This window comes from Chaetodon trifascialis, chromosome 13 (genome assembly GCF_039877785.1).
Source record: "Chaetodon trifascialis isolate fChaTrf1 chromosome 13, fChaTrf1.hap1, whole genome shotgun sequence".
Taxonomy (NCBI): domain Eukaryota; kingdom Metazoa; phylum Chordata; class Actinopteri; order Chaetodontiformes; family Chaetodontidae; genus Chaetodon; species Chaetodon trifascialis.
This window is the reverse complement of record NC_092068.1, coordinates 2444682-2459277: the sequence shown is the minus strand read 5'-3', so window position 1 is coordinate 2459277 and position 14596 is coordinate 2444682. Positions and strand designations below refer to the sequence as shown.

Here is a 14596-nt window from a genome sequence, read left to right as displayed (position 1 = left end):
TACCAAGAAATGCCCTCTCCCTAATTTACCAGTGTAATGTTCCCACATGCTTCTATTGATGGGAACTTTCCATGTAAAACATCTGCAACTGCATTTGTGCATGAATGCAGCAATAGTGTGGCCCGTTATTGATACAAAAAGCAAGTGAAGCACAGGTTTGAAAACACCATGGAACACGCTAGTGTTGAGCAAAGAGCAGTTCAAAATGAGGGGCCTCTGAAAATTCCTGTCTCTGAAAGGAGAGGCTTAAACCTCATACATCCCTGCCAAGGCTGCTGTAATTCCCAGCTTTACCTGGCCCAATTAAAACAGGCCGACGCGACACAACACAGGGCCAGACACAAAAAGCTGATTCCTTCTCCCAAATGGTCAGGAAATCCTAGGAGGGGAGAAGACAGGAGACACACAGGGAGAGTGAAGGAAGAGATGGGTGGGCAGGCTATTCTGCAGGTTGCAGGTGGTCAGGGAAATTGACATGGCTACCAGGTGTAACAGATAATGCATGTGTCCTCTAAGTCTGAGTGATTTGTTTTTTTCCCTGGCCAGATCTGGAAAAACTGCCCCCTATGACATGGAAATATACATTCGATGGAACAAGATGTTCACAAAACTATCCACAAAACCACAGTGAAGTTTTGCAAAAATATCCATGCTATTATCACTTTGCCGAATAGGACATGCTGAAGAGAATAGATAATAAGGTTAAAATCAATACAATTTAATTAGGATTCAAGTCAAATTTTGTTTTTATGGCCTAATATCACAAATCACAGATTTGCTGGAAGGGGTAACTCAATTTGTTCAGTATATGACACCCTCTATTCTTAGACCCTCAATTTGGTCACTCCCCAAATAAACCCCTTTAATGAGGAAAAATGGAAGAAGCCTCAGGCAGAGCCACAGAGGAGGGATCCCGCCCCAAGAACAGACAGACATGCAGTAGATGTTGTGTGTGCAGAATATAACAACACAGTAGAATTACAGTATGGACAAATAGGATGGCAAAGTTATACATGGATCATAGACATACAGTGTATGAAGAACACACACAGTCATCTATATCTGCATGCCATAAAGACATTTCTGTAACAGATAGATGTCTCCGCCAGGCATTGGCTCTCAATCAGCCACAACGGCAGTAGTGAGGTGCAGTACTGATGCTGGGTGATAAGGCCTGGCATGCACTTGCAGAGAAATTAAACAAATCAATACAAACTCATACAAATTAAAACCAGCAATGTAGTCAAACATCAGCTTTTCAACAAACCTTAAAATATTATCTGTATTATAAAATATCTTTCATACATTAGTGGTATTATTCTACTTTTAAATCCAGCACTGCAGTTTTTTAGTTACCAGCATTCACACCGCAATTTCCTTCTGTAGTCTTACATTGAGATTGCAATTTGAGAGAGTGCAGTTTTCAAATCAGAAGATACACTCTGAACCTTAATGTCTTAATAAGCTGTAATAAGTAAACGTAGTAGTAGTAAGTAAAAGTTTAGACAACAACCATCAACTTCACTGGCCATAAGAGCAACTTCAGTTGTGCCAGCATTAGCTCTTCTTCAAACAACTTTTCTTTTCTTTTTTTGATAGTTGCAATTTAGATCACAAACACAATATTGGTCAGAAAAAATGCAAGTAGATATTTTTCTCAATTTGTTCAGTCCTATTTGATGCTTATCCTTACTATTTTACACTGGTACCACCATTTTCTTTTGGTTAACACCAACAGGCTAACTGCAGGTTGTAAAACTTGTATGGTAGCACTCAGAAAGGATGGGGGGGTCATAAAGCCCAGGCCCCCATTGAGCTCTGGTGCCTTTGATTTTAATTTCATTTAACACTTTATCTTTTTTCCTTCTATTGCAATTAATTCTGGTCTCTTTTTTTCCCATCTCGGCTGTACAAAGACTTCTTATGATCAGCCATATAGAGGGGGATCCCACACAAGTGGCGCCATTGGAGCAGTACCCGAACTTTTCACAGTGTCTTCGCTCATGGCTAAACACAGAGGGGGAAAAAGCATCAAAGGGAAAGGACCCTGACCATCACTCCCAACTCCCAAGATTCCCCTCTGTTCCTTTAGAAAGGGAGCCATCCTTTTTTTTCTTTTTTTTTTTACAATCAAATGGCCAGGCAAGGATTCCTGACATTCCTGAAACTGAAAAGAGTGGGGTGAAATGTCTGTGTCGACGCTCTGTTAAACAAATTGCAGTGGTATTGTCTTTGCAGTGCACACATGTATGTGACATTTTGAAGGTGGTCATTGTTGATGGGTCCCAGCAGCCTGCGGCCCGCCTCTCCGCTGTCTCACATTCCTCCTGCTGCAGCGAGCTCAGAGGTGTGGGGTAAATTGGGTGGACATGCAGCAGGTTGCGTGGCTCCCCTGTTTGTTTTAGGTTTAGTAAAAGCCTCAGCAGGGCTTCTTTTCTCTACCTGTCTGATGGCTTTTGACAAGAGGACCTGTTCCCAGTGCGTCCCCAGGCTCCTGTTTAGAGCTCAGACTTAATTTTACAAGAGCCTCCAACCACGTCTGTCACAAACACACCCACTGCTTTTCTTTAACTGTCCCCACTCTAAAGGATAATTCGCTGTGCTTCTTCTATTTTTTTTAGCATTGTCAATTCATTAATGATTCCTTTCACTACTTCTGTGTGTGTGGCCCCTAAAGCCAACCTGACTCCTGCAGTGAGACCAGACGGGCTGAAATCAGGACTTAGACCCTGTATGTCACACAGCCAGTAGCCCCTTCATAACAATCACTAAGTCTGTGCCCCCTAGGGCCAACAGTCTGCCCATCGCAGCTACCACACTGCAGCGTAAACTGCTTTGTTCTCTATCAGCAAGATTATTTCTCTCAATAAAACAATGATTTCCATTTGAATCGTTATGGATACCGTAATTCTCATTAGGGTTGGGCCTAGGGTTACAACCCGAATTTTATTTTTCTAGTTTGGGCCTTTTGGCTATCGTGATTACATTGTCAATCTAAATTAAGAAATTAAATTAAAGTGTTGAATTGCATAATTTCTTTTTTTTTTTTCTACCATGTTTGAATTCCCAAAACATTTTCTCCATCTTGTCCTTGTCAGGGTGGTCTGATCTGTCTGACTTTCTTAGTTGATCATTTAGGATTGTGACCTATGATTGTAATGTTTTGTTTATCAAGTATTTTGCGTGATTTGTAGGTCTCATGACTTATAGATCATCATGGAGCTCCGCAGCTGTTCCACAATGTTGCGCCTGTTTGCTGTTTTTCCACATCATTCTTTCGGTTCCCCTCACTGTTTTTCTGTTGCACCTCACATCAAGACTGGCCTGCAAACACCTGCGTTGATTTAGAAGTCAACATTCGTCAGGATTGAATTGTCCCAAATATTTTGAATGTCATTTTAAATCTATATAGAGTTAACCTGGCAAATAGAGGTAGTCTTGACTGAGTATAAATGGAACATGAAAGCTAACTACACTGCAGGGTTTAATACTTAATGGCTTTTCTCCTTTTAAAGCACTCCCTCTCAGTTCTACCTTTTCTCTGTCTCCCATTCCCCTTTTGTCCATTGCTGTCCATTTTTCGCCACTGTGCTTCGCCACGCCCTCTCCACGCACTAACTGAACATTGTGTTGATGTGTATGTGCGTGCGACTCACAGACAGAGATCATACCATCAGATTAAAACCGGGTGGACTGTGGACTCTAAAGAACTGTAGCTGCCCTGTGTTGGTTTCTCTTTGATTTCTCCATTTCATTTAGCATTTTTAACACTGGCCTGACACCACAGGCAAGTCAGCTCAACAGGCCACCGGGAATTCTCCTGGTGCTGCCAATATCCAGTCCACATCTGGCCTCACAAGACACCATTTAATGTATGCATTTTTCAAAATACATGACAATTTTTCTAACATGAGCCATATGCAGTATAGCATTAGTACTTTTCCACTAATTTGGGGTTGATGACCTTAACAGTATGTGACACTAGCCACCCTGTCATTTTCACATCTTACAGCCTCTGATGGTGTGTTCTCCTGAGCACATCACTCACCCTTTGAGGGCAGACGGTGTGTGATGGTTATGACTCAGCCAGTCAGCTATGTTTTAGAGCCTGTCATGTGACGCTTTCCAGTCAGGTATGCTTGAGGCCACACTCAGATATTCAGCATTATGGACTTAGACAAGCAACAGAATGGATGGTCAGATCAGAACATCGCGCCGCTGTTCACTAACAGATACAGTCATTTTGACAGATTATATGCTTATGCCTCCATCCTGTAATCACACGCGGCCCATAAAAGCCAGTGACCTACCAATTTGAGAATCCCTGCTGTTTTGCACTGTGCACCAGCTCATCGCATGGTGCTATTACTGACTTTAAGATCAGTGCACAGATGTCAGGTCCATTTTATGGAAACCTAGTTTTTATTTTCCTCTCGCATTTTGGTTTGTTTTTGCCCTTTTTTCAGCACAGCGTAAGATTATAATCATCTACTTTGAAGGATTTCTGATGGTAGGGTTATGAATTGATGATTCCATTTTAGTTAGAATGGAGGTGCTGTGATGAAGACATCATTATTTAGTTATGAATGAACAGGCTCGTATCCCTTTGGCATGAATGAGCTTTTTTTGTGTGGCATGTGCTAAGCTCCTTGGTTTTAGTGGTAAGGGGAAAACGAGGGGTCACCACCCCACACAGACACAAACTCAGCCTCATCACAGACTCCCCATTGGCCCGGGCTTAGTCATGAGACCCTGGCAATGAGAAAGCTCTCACCCAATAAGGCAACCTGTGGGGAAAGCCCTGGTCCAATAAGAAGCCCCCCTGGGGTAAGGCTGGGGGATTACCAGCCCAAGCCTGCGGATTGAGCTCCAGGGCGAGGGAGGGGGCACGAGTCGAAGCACAGGGCTGCTTGGTCGCCAAGGATAGCGGCCTCCTTTAAATGGTTGCTATGGGGCAGGTATCAAACGTGTGAGAGTCGCACACAGTCACGGTCATGGAGGGTATTAAATGGCAACAAAGAGACAGTTATTCTGCAATAATCCACCCTGCTGAGTGCAAGTTATTCTCCAATAATCAAGAGGCGAGGAGCAAGCGGGACAGCACTGTGATCACAAGAGCATGGTGCTGCATGGAGCTCGACTTGCATGCACGCGCACACACACACACACGCACACACACACACACACACACACACGCACACACACAGACAGAAAGAGACAGGTCAAACTACATCAACCCAGACACACAAACTTTATTTAGAACTTGTACACACACAATTTCTGTGTGTCCCCAGTCACACATTCAAAGCCGTGCTTACTAATCCAGGCTCAGTGACACACAGACAACACTCTGTAAGTGCTGATTCCAAGTCCAAGTAACCACATTCCTGTTGAAGATTAAAATTGTAACTTGAAATGTTGTAATAAAGAAACTAAAAACAATCATGGAAACAATGACAATAAGATAACAATAAAAGAGTAATAAAAAGACACAATTCTGCTTATCTCAAATGCACTTGTGCAGGCTTTCACCCAGTGTTTGGTGGGATAGGCTCCAGCCGTATGTGTGCCTGACAGAAAGAAGCATGGACTATTTGGACTATTCTCCAATTCAGTATATACCAGGGTACTCAAAAAATTGCCTATGACGTCCTAAACATGGTGCCACTTGCCACTTAATAGGAGGGCGGCTGGAGCAAACTACCGTTGGTTTTGATTCGTTTTGATTTATTTTAGAAGGTCTGGATGGAAGGATGAGTAGAAGGAAGTTAAGGATGTTTTCAGTGGGTGCTGGGCTCTGCCAGGGACGTTCCTTGTCACAGATCCTGTTTGCGATTGTTGTGAAGAGGATCTCAAGGCACAGCCAGGTAGAGGAGAGAGTCCAGTTTGCTCTGTGCAAATGATGTGGATCTGCTGGCCTAAGATTGTGACCTTCAGTACACACTGGAGCACTTTGCAGCTGAGTGTGAAGCAGTCAGGATGAGACTTGGCACCTTCAAGTCTGAGGCAATGGCTCTCTACCGGAAAATGGGAAATTGCTTTCGCTGGGTCACCGTCCCAACTAAGGGAGCTCCAGTATCTCAGGGTCTTGTTCACGAGTGATGGTAAATAGAGATAGGGGAGTTCAAACATCCAGAAGGAGCTTGGACATGGTTTCATGACATCATGTCAGATCCATCTAATGCTCAGCAGTCAATTATTATAACTTCCACTTATTTGTTTTGTTTTATGTCAAAGATATTCAAAGGTTGGGGCAAATATAGTAAAATCCTCAAGGCTCAATGATAATCAGTCCTGCTGTGGGAAAATACCAGTCATCTTTAACCAAGCACTGCCAAGCATTACATACTGTATGGCACAAAATGAAACAAAAAAATATTTGGTAAGTGATCACATTGAAGGCCGAACTGCAGATTGGTGTATGTATTTCATCATGTATTCATTTATTTTACTGATGATGAATGGAAGGAAAATCATTTTGTCACATTTATTTTGTAATTCTCCACATGCTATAAGTGATAAATTCACATAAAGCTGTGTGTGTTTTTCTGACATGTCACATGTGAATGGTCATATTCTACATGTGAAAACACAGATTTCACATGTCCTCTCTCCTCCACCAGGTTGGAGTGTGTGTGCAGTCTGGGCTCACAGTTTCGTCGTGGGGCTGGTGTGTTGGACATGGTGTTTGAGTCTCCATTCCAGCTCTTTACCTGCGGCTATGATACCTTCATTCGACTGTGGGACCTACGCCTCAGCCCACGGTACGCCACCATGTCTCTTTAGTCAGGCTCAACTTTAACAGTGTGTTAACAGTCAGTGCTCCTTTGGTTTTTATCTTGAGACCATAAAACACATTACACATCACATTCTGTAGGTATGCAGCAATAAAACAACTGTATGTAGGTGAATGTGGGATCTGTCTGTGCTTTAGACCTTTACCACAACATTCTCAGGGCCAAAGGTACCGTTGAAAAAAAATGAAGTAGAGATTATGATTGTGAGATATTGTTTTGGATTGCAATTGAAGCTGAAGCATTTAAAGCAGTTGTAGTATAAGTATTTAAAAGTGGTTGAGGTGTCATCTGAAGTGTAATCACTGTCTGCTGATATCACTGAAGAACAATGCAAACTCACTGAGACAGACCCCCATGTACTGGATCACTGTTACTGCAATCCTGAAGAGCTGGATTGACAGGGTGCTCACACTGGGCCTTGCCTTCTCACTAGAGGAGCAATGCAGCCAGCGAAGGGAAGAGAAAGGCATGCTGTTCTTCGCCACTGGGTCACATGAGTCCATGTTCAGTGCAAATGACACACAAGAAATAACATTTACATACAGAATGTAGACTGATGACTTCATTCTCTTGATGAATTCATTAATTTAGAGAAAATTTTGAAGCGAATTCTGCTATTTTGATCTTGGGCCTGAAGTAGAAATGTTAGTTAAACTTCCAGTGTGCAGGAGTTAGTGCCATCTAGCAGTGAGGTTGCAGATTGCAACCAACTGAATACCCCTCACTTAACCCTCCCCTACGGTGACCGTGAGGATCAGAGATAAAAGCATTTAAAAGTGACAGCAGTGTATCTAAAATCCAGTCTATAGTGATGCTTCAGATCACCATGCAATCCACGCTGACTCACACTTCAGCGTGTCATTGTGATGATTTCATAGACAGCCCCTTAGTTCCCGTCCTTAGGGCTTCTCGTCAGGATGGAAAAGCTTCACTAATAACTTTCAGATTGTGGTCTAAAAATCATTCCAAGCTTACAGTTTTATTTCAAGCTGTGTGAGCACAGGGAGCTAACCTACTGTGGTGTCCATATTAATGCAGCAGCCCTCACTTATATGCCAGCAGGGTCCCTAACATGGTTGGAAAGGGCAGCATTTATTGGGGTGAGGGGTTTCAGGCTGTATTTCTGGGGGATCAGTCAAGTAAGACAAATCAGATCTGATTGTCAGATCGCTCTGGGGACTTTGAAAGCGGTTGGGTTGGGGTGAAGGTTGGCAGAGGGGGGTCCCTCTTTAGATATCCATAATTCATATAGTCAAATCTCACTGGCCTCAAAAGGCACCAAGGGTCATCCAGGAGGTTCAGGTTGTCTGGAATTTGGGGCTCACCAGTGAAAAGACAAAAAACAAATGCTGATTCTGTATGTCCCATGATGTTCATAGAGCTAATGAATGATCAGTTTGATTGTGAATTCTAGTTGTCCTCATCTCTTCTATAGGATGGATTCTTTTAAATAAATAAATGTCATTTTATATTGCAATATCAATATATTCTACTATGTTGTGATATAGTACATTTTTGGAATATTCACTGGAGAAATTGATACATAGATAAACTAACCAGACGTGAATGATGGTCTATAGTTAATCCTGCCAATCAAATACTTGGCAGTATTTCATCACATTAATGGAAACATATTATATTCTATTAAATTTGTCCTGTCACTGATTTGCACCACTGGTCTGATACAACCTGATATATGAAAGGGTTTCCATGGTATAAACAGTATGTCCAATGTCTGACACGAAAAAATCACATGATATTGTGTCACAGTATAGATGATATCACTCAAAACATGATGGGTATTTGGTTATGAATATCAGATATAGTGTTACATAATTTGTAATTAAATTTACATCTTCACAATCACAGCTTTTGATAATAGGAACACTGCTCAATGGAGGAGAGAAATAACTTCAGGAGTATCCAGATATGGAGGAATGATGTGTGCCAGCAATGGAAGTAAGGCTTCTTAAGGCTGGCAAATAATTCAGAATTGAATTGAATTGTTGATATTTTGACTTTCAGCTGAATAATACTGTGATAATAATTACTGATGGCCAGATGACTGACTCCAACCGTGCTTCACACAGAGTTTTGCATTGCTGTGGAACATGGCTTATTGCTTTGAATTTTAGTTTGATAGCTTTATGTGTGGTTTTATTTTCACACTCCTAGCATACTTTCTCCTATTATACCTATATACTTTCACCCAGCCATACCTCTGAGATTACTGTCTCTGTTCAGTTTGAGTTTATATGCAATTTTAATATGCAAGTAAGATGTAATGAAAACTTAAAGGGAAGTGTGTGTGTGTGTGTGTGTGTGTGTGTGTGTGTGTGTGTGCGTGCGTGCGTGTGTGTATAAACTGTATATCAGGGACTTTAGTGAGTGCACTGTTAATGTTTTTCACTTTCAGGATGCAGTGACAATGAGTGACCTCCCCCATAGAGGTTTGCTAGAATTAGAGTGTGCATTTGTATGCTCTACCTTTGTGTGTGTGAGAGAGAAAGAGAGGGAGACCTCCAGACATCTCTGCTGCCCCATTGTCTGCCGGGGGGCAGACAATCACTTATTGATGAGGCTGCACTAATGGAGGATCGATGTCTATTGGCAGAAAATGCTTATCCCCAAAATACTTCCCCTCTCCTAACCACAGCCACCACCTCCCTGCTGCTGCTCGCTCAGCCTGCTGCTGCACACACACTCACCTCCTTGTAAACTACCGTATAGAGATTTCCTATAAACAAGAGATGGAGTTTCAGCATTGTCTCCAAACCTGCACAACATGCACACAGAGATGTAATCTCACCTGTGTTGTTGCAGGTCAGATTGTTTGAAACTTTTTTTCAGTGATTTCTGTGGGTTTGTCTTTTTCAGTAATCTCAGTTTACAGATTTTTGATTAGTATATTTTAAGCAATTTTACTTTTTTCCCCAGCAACCCAGGCAGAGACAGGGGGCCTTTGTTGTGGATTTGGAAAAGTGTTTGAAAGTTGGATCAACCGGTATCACTTTATCTCATGGATCTGATATATTCCTAGAATTTCCTTGAAAGATACTATGTAACTGTAAATTCATAGAAAGGTTCCTTAAAACACATTTGTAATTTGATACTGATTTTGGGGGAAATGGAGACAATGTTCAATTTAGTGCAAAGGATTTCAAATACTAAATACGATTATTTTGTCTTAATCGCTCTTAATTTATCCAATGTATTTTGGTCCCTTGGGAAACTATCTATAAAAAGGTCTCTAAAGAAATGTCCTGGTGGTGTCTGGCTAAGGTTCATACTTTGTATCAGAACCTTCCAGGTTTGCCTTTATCTACTGTCCCCTTTGATAATGGGCCAGAAAAACAAACACACACACACACACACACACACACACACACACCAATGGCAGCGACTTAGCACACAGAGTCCTGACATGACTATTAGTAGCAATTTGGAGGTCACTGTCTTGCCCTGGGGCACTTCAATTTGTGGACACGGGGAGGTGAGGATCAAACTGCCAACCCTGTGATCAGTGGACAACCCACTCTCCAATCTCCAGAGCCCAAGCCAGCCTGCTCAGCCCTCAAACAGACATTCCTCTACTTGTGAGAGGAGCTACTACATAGACATTATATGATCGACAGTCTGCAAAAAAGCATCAATGCTTCTTGGAAAAAAAACAGTAAAACCCCAGACACACTGCTGTCTGTACATGTGTGAAGATTCTTCCAGTGAAGCCCAGTTGCCTGATTTTGCGCTCCTACATATTTTTTCAGAACTTTTTCAAGTTGCAAACATTCAAGAATCAGGCATTATGTGGTGCTGCTACATCAAAAAACAAAACAAAAAAATTGTGTTGTTCATCTCAACTCATGTGTGTCAACTCTCCCGTCCTTCCCAACAGGAAGTGTGTGATGGAGTGGGAGGAGCCTCATGACAGCGCTCTTTACTGCATCCAGACAGACGGAAATCACATGATAGCCAGCGGCTCCTCATACTATGGTGTCGTACGACTTTGGGACAAGCGGCAGACTGAATGCCTGCAGGTTTGTACAGAATGTCCTCAGAATGAGAAAAATGACAGTGGAATAAACTCTGTGAAATAGCTACGGTACCTCACGTGCTTTAAAATGCCCCTTCATCCAGATGTGAAACAATAAACTTCATGCTGTTGTAATGTGATTTTATGTTGTTGTTTGTTGTGCAGTTTTTCCAGCTGAGCTCAGACCCAGTGAGTAGCCCAGTGTACTGCCTGAGGTTCAGCAGCTCTCACCTGTATGCAGCCCTGGCCACTGCCCTGCACTCACTGGACTTCAGCCAGAACCCCATCTACATCAGATGATACACACACATGCCCAAAAACTGTCCGTAATCAGCTGTTTAATAAAGCTACATATTTTCACAAGAAATGTTTTCACAATTTCAAAGGAGCTGCTTATTCTGATCCAGCTGATCAATTCTGTGCACTGCGTTTGGTTTTGAGTGAACTGAACATTTTGACATGTCAAACGATGTGTTTTAAAGGACATTCTGGTCATGTAGTGCTCCATAATAGTCTAGAGGACTAATAAGAGACTAAACAAACAGGCCGCGATATCCAGACTCCTGGTCCATAGTGTGATTTAAGTTCCAAAAACATTGGATCCTACATTTCCTATAATGCATCTTTCATCGGTAAATGACACACGTCTTTCAAACTCCAGGTTTGTATTGCAGGTTTTCTGTATAGGTTGGATGAAAAGAGAGATAATTAAATGCCATTCCTTTTGATATTTAAATAATTCCATCCAAAGTCTGACTAAACACAGACACTTTGGTGCTGTGAGAAAAGCTGTGCTCTGTCTGTCTGTCCGTCCGTCCGTCCGTCCGTCCGTCTGTCTGTCTTGTCTGTCCGTCCCCTCTGACACACACAACTAACTAAGCTGAAGAGACGGGAAAAGGAAGACTTGTCCTTACTAATACAATTGAAATAATTAAGAAATGCTTCCAAAATACGGATTGGAGTAAAGGATAAATCTGATTACTGATTTGCTAGATAAATACACACATTTAAGCAGCATGTAAGCACATTCTCTTATCACCTGTGTAACTTGGCTTCTTGAGTTCATGTAAACAGTGAATGCGACAGTGAGGCAACATGAACAATAGCAGGACCCTGACACTGAAGCAGCTCAATGGAATTCAGCCTGCGTTTCTTTTATTATTTACACCTTTCCTGCTGTGACATGTCCATTTTCGTCATCAGGTCATCAAAGATTTACATTTGCTGTTTGAAACAAGTTTGATGCTGTGGAATGACAAATTAATTCTGGGAAGTGCAGTGCTGAAAGACCACAGATATGACTGCTAAATTCCACAAATGAAAAAATAATAATCTTTAACAGAAAATTATAGGAATAAAAATCCCTCATGGTCCATTGAAAGGTTCTTCTAATAGTGTTTACAGCACCATGAGGGTTTTATATCATGAAGCATTTTGGAATGGCTTTAAGAGTTCCATTCATCAGTTTTTCTGAAATAGTTCAATCATTTACTGGAGTTTACTGTCTACATCCCAGACAAATGAGTATCTACAGAATTAGAACCCTTTGTGACCATGTAAGTTAAACAACAATTAATTTGTTAGCATTCAAAAACCGTCGCTGCCATTTGGACAAATACCAAGATGCACTTTCATTTGGGATGAGGGTAACTGTGGACAGAGAGGAACTGTAACACCCTGTGAGGACAACCTAAAGTGAATTTGTTCGTTAGGCATGACAAGCATGCCGGAGCCTGCAGGTGAAGGGCTTGCCTGTTATCTTTAGACACTGTGAGCACAAACGCTTAACACATAAAAATCATGTGCACACACTGTCAGTGAATAAGATACAGTGAGGAAAACACACAGGCTTTTCCTCCCCAACACTTTGCAGCAGCAGCCTGGACCCAGCCAGAGCCTTTGAGGGGATTAAGGCATATTAGCCTCTGACAAACCCATCTCATCACTGTGGAAACAAACTGTTTGGGTTTACATACATTTGACCCTTGCACCTGAGATCACACACCAGAGGGGATTGGAGTGTTTGACTCCCCAAATCCTCTCTGAACAATGTGAGGATCAAATCTACATGATCACATCTGGATTTTCAAACCACACATACAGTGCACCTGGTGTTTGACACACAGGAACCAAACAGCTGGAGTTCACGTCCAAGGAGGATATGGAGTGTGTGTATGGGTCGGCGGTCAGTTCAAGGAGTCAGTGTAATGTAGTATATGTAGTTGAAGTAGCAGCAGCAGTTCCTATGATAACAGTAGTGTTGTTAAAAACAATAACTTGAAACTTAAAAACAAAGCTATTTACAGTAAAGCAAAGATAAAATACAGTAGTAAGAGTTAAAAAAAAAAAAAAAGTAGAATCCAATTTTTATTTTGCCTGGATATGAACAGCATCATGGCAAATGCATAAATGCATTGTTAATGACAATGTAAGAGTTATCTCTGTAAGTCAACTTAAATCAACCTTTAAAGTCCATCTTGCTGGATGACATTCCCATTTTTATTCCCACTACCTCCCTTGATTGGCCAGCTCTTTCTCCAACTAAACCAACCATTAGTACCCATTAATAGACACATAACACACAACAGCAAAGCTACTTCAATGACTGAAAAAAAGGTGAAGGTGTGGATGGTGTCTCAGAGATCTGGAATAAGGCAAATCAGGGAAATAACATTAACACATACACACAGCATTTATACATATACAAAATTGATTCACTAAGGTTTTGTTTTGTTTTTTCACAATTCCTGAATCCAGCGGCAGATCTACCAGGGTTAGAGGCAGCTGGCACCCTTAAAGAATGCCATGCCGCCCCAGTTTTGGACAATCTAATTCAAATATATATATATACATAAAACCAAAGTTGTGCTTGGTCGGAAACTGTGACAGTACGATGTCCAAGTGCAAGTGAATGCAGTAAGAGATGATGCTCCCTGTGGACTCCAAGGCTCTGTTCAGTGGGTTCGATCCCATCACCAGGAGGAGCTTTGCTGTTCATGACTAATGGCAGTAGGACTCGGCAGGCTGTACAGTTAATCAATAAGGTAATTCTTACTATTCACCTCTGAAGTTCAAGACTAGTGAAGGCCATAAACGGTGTTTGCTGAGCCACATTTGCTTGCATTTGCTTTAGCCATGTTTGCTAGTAAGCTAAATGTGTTTGTTGTTATGTTGATATATGAGTATATATTACGAGTGTCTCCAGATTGCCTACAGACAAACATCCACATTTCAGATCACTCATGCAAGTGGAAGATTCGAAATCACCCAGTTAAGAAAGCGCTAAGATCACTAACTCCAGGCCCCAAACAAAAAGTCACATTAGTCAGCAATGCACTGACACTTCATTCAAAGCTTATTACCTGAGAATTTACACTTTTACCACACTTACCACAAAGTTATAGAGAATAAGATTTGTGCTGCGTAATCGGCATTACTGGATAGACACTGGATATCTGGAATCACGTGCAACACTAAATGTGTGGCTTCACAGAGTATAAGGGATGCAGTTGTTGAATATCATCTATATATGTGGCTAGACATGCAGAGCTCTGACTGCGAAAGACAAAAGAGAGTGTCTGAGTTATCTCAAGTATCTGTGGGCCGGCTGGTCCTCATGGTATGAACATTGTTACTAATTAGAATTTTACATGTGAGTGAGAGGCTCAAATCACAGAAATGGATTTTTCCCAAAATGGTGTATTTTAAAGACAAGCTTAGCTTCATTCTAATATATGTATATTATTCAGTTTGATAAATGGTTGCC

The 14596-nt window shown here is 41.6% G+C and overlaps 1 protein-coding gene across 1 annotated transcript in view; it reads left to right on the top strand.

Moving 5' to 3' along the window:
• Window positions 1-13168, top strand: part of fbxw4 (F-box and WD repeat domain containing 4) — a 58002-nt gene extending 44834 nt beyond the window's left edge. Inside the window, exons 7-9 of the mRNA XM_070977496.1 lie at window positions 6624-6764; window positions 10693-10834; window positions 10996-13168. Of these exons, the coding sequence (XP_070833597.1) occupies window positions 6624-6764; window positions 10693-10834; window positions 10996-11130 (418 nt within the window). The 3' untranslated portion in view covers window positions 11131-13168. The remainder of the gene's footprint in view (window positions 1-6623; window positions 6765-10692; window positions 10835-10995) is intronic.
• The last annotated feature ends 1428 nt before the right edge of the window (window positions 13169-14596 follow it).